At 44.6% G+C, this 8,762-nt stretch overlaps 1 protein-coding gene across 3 annotated transcripts in view; it reads left to right on the top strand.

The window, feature by feature from the left end:
- Positions 1-3,756, top strand: part of XYLT2 (xylosyltransferase 2) — a 35,083-nt gene extending 31,327 nt beyond the window's left edge. For all 3 annotated transcript variants that reach the window (XM_082272011.1, XM_082272010.1, XM_082272009.1), the window contains exon 11: positions 2,490-3,756. In XM_082272011.1, the coding sequence (XP_082128137.1) occupies positions 2,490-2,812 (323 nt within the window). In that variant the 3' untranslated portion in view covers positions 2,813-3,756. The remainder of the gene's footprint in view (positions 1-2,489) is intronic.
- The last annotated feature ends 5,006 nt before the right edge of the window (positions 3,757-8,762 follow it).

Raw genomic sequence — 8,762 nt, 5'->3', positions numbered from 1 at the left:
ACTATTTGCAGCCATACATTTTCGGCATCTTTAACCCCATTTCGGCCGAAATGGTATGGTCCCATTTTCGGCCGAAAATTTCGGTGGCCGAAATTTCAGTGCACCACTAATAAATATATATATATATATATATATATATACACACACAGTACAGACCAAAAGTTTGGACACACCTTCTCATTCAAAGAGTTTTCTTTATTTTCATGACTATGAAAATTGTAGATTCACACTGAAGGCATCAAAACTATGAATTAACACATAACAAAAAAGTGTGAAACAACTGAAAATGTCATATTCTAGGTTCTTCAAAGTAGCCACCCTTTGCTTTGATTACTGCTTTGCACACTCTTGGCATTCTCTTGATGAGCTTCAAGAGGTAGTCACCTGAAATGGTCTTCCAGCAGTCTTGAAGGAGTTCCCAGAGATGCTTAGCACTTGTTGGCCCTTTTGCCTTCACTCTGCAGTCCAGCTCACCCCAAACCATCTGGATTGGGTTCAGGTCCGGTGACTGTGGAGGCCAGGTCATCTGGCGCAGCACCCCATCACTCTCCTTCTTGGTCAAATAGCCCTTACACAGCCTGGAGGTGTGTTTGGGGTCATTGTCCTGTTGAAAAATAAATGATGGTCCAACTAAACGCAAACCGGATGGAATAGCATGCCGCTGCAAGATGCTGAGGTAGCCATGCTGGTTCAGTATGCCTTCAATTTTGAATAAATCCCCAACGGTGTCACCAGCAAAGCACCCCCACACCATCACACCTCCTCCATGCTTCACAGTGGGAACCAGGCATGTAGAGTCCATCCATTCACCTTTTCTGCGTCGCACAAAGACACGGTGGTTGGAACCAAAGATCTCAAATTTGGACTCCTCAGACCAAAGCACAGATTCCCACTGGTCTAATGTCCATTCCTTGTGTTCTTTAGCCCAAACAAGCCTCTTCTGCCACTCGTTTTCCTGTACTTAGCTGCTTTTTTCTTGCTATAATACAAATTCTAACCAGGGCTGTCTTTATTCTTGATTGGACCCTGGGCAAAAATTTTCTTGGGCCCTCTTGAATCCACTTATCAACTATTTGGGGGCTCAAGGGGCAGCTGCTTTGGGCCCCACAACAATGACTAGACCTGGGGCAGCTTCCCCTTTTGCCCTGTGTTAAATACAGCCCTGATTCTAACAGTCTATTCAGTAGGACTATCAGCTGTGTATCCACCTGACTTCTGCACAACACAACTGATGGTCCCAACCCCATTTTTATAAGGCAAGAAATCACACTTATTAAACCTGACAGGGCACACCTGTGAAGTGAAAACCATTTCAGGTGACTCCTTGAAGTGTGACTCTACAATTTTCATAGTCATGAAAATAAAGAAAACTCTTTGAATGAGAAGGTGTGTCCAAACTTTTGGTCTGTACTGTGTGTGTGTGTGTGTATATGTATATATGTGTGTGTGTATATATGTATATATGTATATGTATATATATATATATATATATATATATATATATATATATATATATATATATATAATCTCTCTCTCATACACACACATACTATATATGTGTGTGTATATAATGTATGTGTGTGTATGTATATATAATATATACCCCCTTGAGTGGTAACCTCATCCCAGTGTCATTAGATAGTCTGGTTAAAAAAAAAAGACAAGTCCATCTAGTTCAACCAATAAAAGGGGGGGGGGGGGAAATTACTTCAGTGTACAGTATTTTAGCTGATCACTGCACTGTATTAGTGTCACTATTCATGTCAGTGTACCTCCCAGCAAGGGTCTGTTAGCATCAGATTAGCCGCCACACTATTGCAGTCCCACTAGCCGCTGCTGATCAGCGCTATTACCAGTATAGCGTCATTGCTGCGTAAATTCCAGTATATATACTATAGTTTGTAGACGCTATACATTTCATACAAACCAATCGATATACACTTAGATTTTTTTTTTTAACCAAAAAGTAGCAGAATTCATTTTAATCTAAATTTATGAGGAAATTTTTTTTTTTTTGGATATGTTTTATAACAAAGTACATTTGTGTGTGTGTTTGTTTTATTATATAAATTAAAAAAACAAAAAAAAAAAAAAAAAAAAACCCAGTGGTGATCAAATACCACCAAAAGGAAGCTCCATTTGTGTGAAATTCTATAAATTTAGTTTGGTACAGCATTGCATGACCATTTAAAGTTGTGCAGTGCTGAATAGCAAAAAATGAAGGGGATAAAACCTCCCGGAGGTGAAGTGGTTAGTGGGTTAGATACAGGTAAACGCACAGTACTGTACAGTTACAGTAACCAATCTGATCAGACTAATCATAGGCTCCTGCACAATGTTTGTTTTTGTCTTTTGTTATTGAATAAGGTAAGTGGTGTCTTTAAAAAAAATCCCTCTTGTGGTGCAAAGATGGCAAATAATTGCCGCAACTTCTCATGAGTTGTGTGCAAGAAATGTGACGATTGGTAATTTCTTTTTACATTTTTCAGGAGACCGCTGGCTGCATGCTGGCCCATCTCGGGGTCAGTACATGGAGCAAAACTTTCAAGCACTGAGTGGAATCCTAAGTTTACCCCCGCGGGTTGAAGTTGAACAGGAAGCCAATAAGAGGTCTGAGCTACTGGGTAAAGATCTGGAGAAATGGACGGATGACGGTTTAAGCAACTTTTGGGCTATCGGTGGCATTTGCACCAAGACTGCATCCTCATTTTGCCCGTCCCTTCCCATCTGTTCTGACACGCACTGGAGTTCCATGTCTCCGGACCCAAAGTCTGAGATGGGGCCTATTGGACATGATGGCCGCTTAAGGTAGCAGAAATTCCTGGCGCGGTTGTGGACTGTGGATGATGGTATCTCGACTGTGGGACAACCTGTGTTTTGCCTGTGTCGCAGATCTGTGGATGAAGTAAAAGCTTGAGCTGTTTTCTGCCTGATACAAATAGACAAACAAGCTGAATCTGTTTACATTGTTTCCTGGTTCTATGAGGGCCTGATAAAGGTCACTTGACATTTCTCATTTCCCATTTGCTCGCCAGAGCGTGCCAAGCTGGTCCAGCAATTTCCCTCCCATGTGTGCCAAATAGGTTTCTGGCTGGGGATGTATCTGCTGCTACGAAACAGATCTGAAATGACCAAATACAACATGGGTGGACACTACTATTCCTGAAGGGGCTGGTTCCTCGGATGGATGACTTCTACTTGTGGACTTGTAGGGGGAGGGGGGTGGGGGGTGTAAAAGAAGAAGCTGCACGTGCAGAATAGGTAAAAATGGACTACCTACCGAGCAGCTCAGCATGGAAGACAGACCAACGTGATCAGCTGCCACTCAAATCGGTTACTAGTGAGTGGCTTCTGGTCACATGGTGGTCAGCCTTCCAGCCATAGCTGCCCAGAAGGTGGTTTTGGTGCCATCTTTATCGGATCTGTGATGTTTCATAATTGGATCACATGACTAACTGTGGTATGAAGGTTCTGTCATTGTGGACTCCTCCGTGGTAAAGTTAATTTCCATTAATGAACGGTACTTTTTCTAGCACCACTAATGAAGTTCTTGCATTTGTTTTTCAGAATGGTTGATCTAGTGGTTTAAACCAATTACCAAAGGTTGCCTGTGAGGTGCAGCCACCTGTGTAGACTGGCAGGGGCTGGCGCCACAGGCTAGCGTGCCCGTTATCACTCTTTGTGACGCAAAGCACTTTATTAATGTCATTTTTATGGAGTGAAAGTCTTAATAAACGTTATGTTATAGCCACTAAATCGCTTTGTCATAACTCCAAATGTGTATCTGTATTAAAGGATAAGCTTTTCTAATAATAAAAATTAAATGCACATCTTTTTGCAGAAGAAGTTTCCAGAGGTGGGTAAAGATTTAGTGTTGAGGACGGATGGCTTTTTCTTCTCGGAGTACCTCTGGCCAGCCCTAGGGAGACCAGATCTATTTGGCCTCAATGCACCAGAAATGAGGGTTCAATCCAGAGGGAAGAACCTCAAGCTTGTGTCTGTCATCGTCAGCCTGGCCATGCAATCCTTCACTGTCAAAAAAAGCGTATGCACCCGGAGCGTACAACTATTATCAGCAGAACCTCCCGGGGTTCAGGAAATTCTTTAGGGATATTCTGAATGTTTCAGTGCCAGAGAACAATTTTCACTTAACCAAGTTCTCTGATGCTGTAGAGCAGGGGCCTCCAAACTATGGCCCACGGGCCGCCAGGGTCCTGAACCCGGCCCGCCGGCTGGGATGTATCATTCATGTTGTTTGCCGGGCACGGCGGCGGCCGCGGCTATCGCGGCACCGCGAGACTCCATCGGCTTTGGGCTGACTGCCTGTCACTCACTGTGCAATTGCGCCCTAGCCCATCCATTTGTGTGACAATGGCAAATAAAAATTCACTATTGTCACACGGATCCTCCTCCTGGCCAATCAGAAAGTGTGTCTGAGACCCGCTTCCTGATTGGCCGAAAGGCAAACTCATGCCATTGGCCGAGGAGGCGTGAGGACTCGAGGAGACGCGGGGGACTGAGGAGAAGCCGCCGCTGCAGGTAAGTGCACTGGTCTCTCTGCATTGAAAGGGGGCACTCTGCATTGATGGGGGGTACGCTGTGGTCACTCTGCATTGATGGGGGGTACGCTGTGGTCACTCTGCATTGAAAGGGGGCACGATGGTCACTCTGCATTGAAAGGGGGCACGATGGTCACTCTGCATTGAAAGGGGGCACGCTGGTGACTCTGCATTGAATTCGTTCATATATTTTCAAACTATAGTCCGGCCCCCAATAGTGTCTGAGGGACCTACATACACTACAGCGAAGCTGCTGCAGAAAGGTGTCATAGTGGACACAAGGGGAATTCAGGCAAGTCCCTCGTATAAAAACTGCTGGTGATGGCCTCTGTATAAGTTTAGACAACAACCGTGTTCCTTCCAATTGTCGACATATTGCTTCTTTATGATAGTGGTGAACCAACAATGAAGATTTTCCATTATGATGTCAATGTCGGCTTGTTTTTAATTCTGGTGTTCAGCAAGCTTCAAAAAAATGTGAACAATCAGCTTTGTTGCTTGGCTTCCTTTGCCATTTTGTCCCACCTTCCTAACCAGGATGCCAGCAGCTATGGCTTTCTGGAGACCTTTGTCATCTGAACGTGCCCAAGCACATTCCTTCTTGCAGACACTCTGCTATGGTCCAGTCAGCTACAATCCAGTTTGCCACAAGTCCAGGTTGCTGCCAGTTCCATCTGCCACCAATCCAGTCTGTTATCAGTCAGTCCTGTTACAGTTTTGTGTCCAGCGCACCCCAACAAGTACAGCTTTCTGTCAGTTCAGCTTCCAGTACAGTTCCGCTGTCAGCATTAACGAGTCTCTGCTCTACACAGCCATTTCTTTATCTGTCCAGGCACCAACCTACCTCTGCGTTTGCAAGTACATGTTGGGTAACCTGCAGTAAGTACAGTAAGGGGGAGGGGGTTGAAGAGAGAAATGGGGGAGCTGAGGACAGTATTGAGGGAGGGGAGCCAAGGGCAGTAATAGGGGGGAAGCTGAGGTAAGTAAATGGGAGACGCCAACGGTAATAGGGAGGCTGAGGGGAGGGTTGAGGACAGTAATGTGAAAGGGGGATTTTGATGTGAAGGGGGGGGGGGGGGGAGAGAAGGATGCTGATGTAAGAATCAGATTGTAATATGAGGCTTGGTTCAGATCTATACATATGCGTGTCGCAAGGAGGTGCCCGCTTTTCCTTTTATTAGGCTGCCCTACCCACGAGAAAGAAGTCCAGACCCAGATTTTTAAAATCACACTGCACCATGTGGTTTGGTGGGGAGTAAAATGTGCTATAGGTGCCGGTGTGTGGGGGTGCCGGTAAGAATTCTGCTAAAATGCAACACATTTCTCTGCGGGTCGGGAACATGTGCCTCCTGCTGATATGGGGGAAGGCATGCTATTTTGCACGTGTTCTCCAGCAACAGAGTTTTTAACCTAGCCTAAGAGTAAAGAGGCTGAGATGAGAAGGATCTGAGTCAGAACATGCGATTTGGACCTCGGCAGGAAGAATATTTTACTGACTGGACCTCCATGAATTTTAATTCAATACCCCTGGGTTAGAGGCTTAACCCAAGAAATGAGTCTGCCATCTACCCTACCCCCCCCCCTTTAGGTTACTGCATGATTGCTTCTCAGGGGCAGTTCACACCACATGCAGTCCAGTGCATTTTAAATCTGCATCAAAAACGCAGGGACAGTAGCTAACATGGATTCCAATGGCATAGTTCACACCAGTGCAGTGCGTTCCAGTGTAGTCAACAAAAGCAAAACATTCTGCATGGCAGTCCATTGGAGCGGGGCGAAAAGCACCAAAAACAAACGAAATGCATTTTCACCTACAACTTCTGTGAGCAGTCACCCGCCAGAGTCCCAACAAGCAGTGACTCATTCCTGCTGTCAGCGTCAGGGCGCCGGCTCCTTAATAACAAATCATCCCGGCTGACAGTAGAATATAAACAAAAAAGACAAAAAAAAAAAAAAAAACAGCGTGGTAGGGGGGGTCTCCCGCTCCAAATCATAGCAGGCCCTTTGGGTCCGGTATGGATTTTGAACAGAACCACATGACCAAAAAACGTGGAACCCCCCATGCCCAAGAAAGAAAAATGGTGTGGGCCCCCCCATAATTTATACCAGACCCTTATCTGACCATAGCGCCTGGCAGGCCAGGAAAGGGGGGGACGAGCAGTGCCCCTTCCTAAACCATACCATCAACACAAGGGGGCACATAGCAGGTTAGCCTATTCGGTCAACATCTGAGATACCATGGCAGAGACTAGGATCAACTTCACCGCTGGCAATTCCTCTTCATTATGCAGGGGGAGGAGTGTGCCACAGGAGACTGCCAGCTGATCTGGGTCACAGGACTGCAGAACTAGATATAACTGGTAGATATATGATTTTATGTAACTTGTACAGTATTTATTTATACTTTTTTTTTTTTTAAGCAGAGGCCCTAGAGAATAAAATGGTGGGTGTGCCAATTTTTATTGTCACACAGTAATTGCGCACTTTAACCCAAAAGCATAACTGGAACCTTCAGGGCCCCAGTGCAAGAAACCACAAAGGGCCCTTCTCATTCATCCTGGAGCCTTTTACTCCCATTGCAGATTCCTTTATTACGGGCCCACAGCAGGCCTCCAGCCCAGGCTAATTTTCAGCGCTGTAACACCTTGACAATTGCGTGGTCATGCAACACTGTACCCAAACAAAATCTTTATCATTTTTAACACAATTAGAGAGCCTTCTTTTGTTTTTTTTTTACAAAATTTTTTAAATTTTGGAGGGGAAAAAAAAGTACACTTCTTTACTTTCCACAAAATTGTGGAAAAAATAAAATAAAAATTCACTGTGCCTCTTACTAAATACCTTGGACTGTCTACTCCTTAAAAAGGGGTAATTTGGGGGGGGGGGGGATTTGTACTGTCCTGGCATTTTAGGGCCTCAAGAAATTAGATAGACCGTCAGTACATCAGGATTGATCTATTTCCAGATATATGCATATAACTGGTGAGGCGATGATCAGGGACACTGAATGGTGACAGTAGGTTTTTATTTTATTACATTTTTTTTGTTTTTACATACAGTGACCAGAGAAATACAGTGTTACCATATAACCCTGTACTACTCTGGGGAGGTGATCAGGATTTGTTTCTTTTTTTTTTTGATTGCTTATAACTGAATTTTACAGTTAACCGCTTGCCGACCGCCGCACGACTATTTACTGCGGCGGTCAACCCCGTACAGGCGAAGTGACGTAGGACTAAGTCGCTAGCCTGTGAGCCTGTAGGGGGCTCGTTCCCTAAGAAGTCCACGCGTGTGACCAGCGGACCTGATGTCTGCCGGTCACTCGCGATCTCCCCGTGGAGAGGGAGAAAGGCAGGCGGCTGATGTAAACAAAGCCGCCTGTCATTCTCCCTGATGTAAGAACAGAGATCATACGATCCTGCTATATAGGATCGTGCTTACATCACTAGCCACGCCCCTTTACAGTTAGAAGCACACCCCTAGGGACACACTTAACCCCTGCATCACCAATAAAGTTAACCCCTTCCCTGCCAGTGTCATTTTTACAGTAACAGTGCATATGTATAGCACTGATTACTGTAGTAATGTCACTGGTAACCCCAAAAGTGTCAGTCAAGGGTCCGATCTGTCCGCCCCAATCCCGAAAAAAAAAAAAAAAAAAAAAGTCGCAGATCGCCGCCATTACTCGTTAAATAAAAAAAAAACACCAAAAATGACAGAAATCTTTCCCTTAGTTAGTAAATGCAATAACTTTTGCGCAAACCAATCAAAATGCGCTTATTGCGATTTTTTTTTTTTTTTTACCAAACATATGTAGCAGAAAACAAATTGGCCAAAAATGTTAAAAAAAATTTTGATTTACATTTTTTTGGGGGGAATTTCATATAATATGGGATGTAAATGGCCCTGTCTGTACCATGTGATCACTGTGACCAATCACAGAGCTCATCACAATGGTACTCAATGAATAGCACAAATCAAAGCCATTCATTGTGTATAATTGTCATGTGATCTGCTGCTGATTGGCCACAGCAATCACATGGCAACTGGCCAGTACATCGATCTGTCATTGGCTGTGTCCAGTAGACACAACGAGTGTCAGAGCGCCACCCGTGGGGCAATCCTGGGAGGACGTCATTAATGAGAATTCTTTTCCCTGGTCTCACTGCAGATACCTCCATGATTAACAGAATGACCACAATC

The sequence above is a fragment of the Pelophylax lessonae genome (genome assembly GCF_965119305.1).
Source record: "Pelophylax lessonae genome assembly, chromosome: 11".
NCBI lineage: Eukaryota > Metazoa > Chordata > Amphibia > Anura > Ranidae > Pelophylax > Pelophylax lessonae.
Note: the sequence above shows the minus strand (reverse complement) of the source record. Positions and strands in the feature narration are given on the sequence as shown.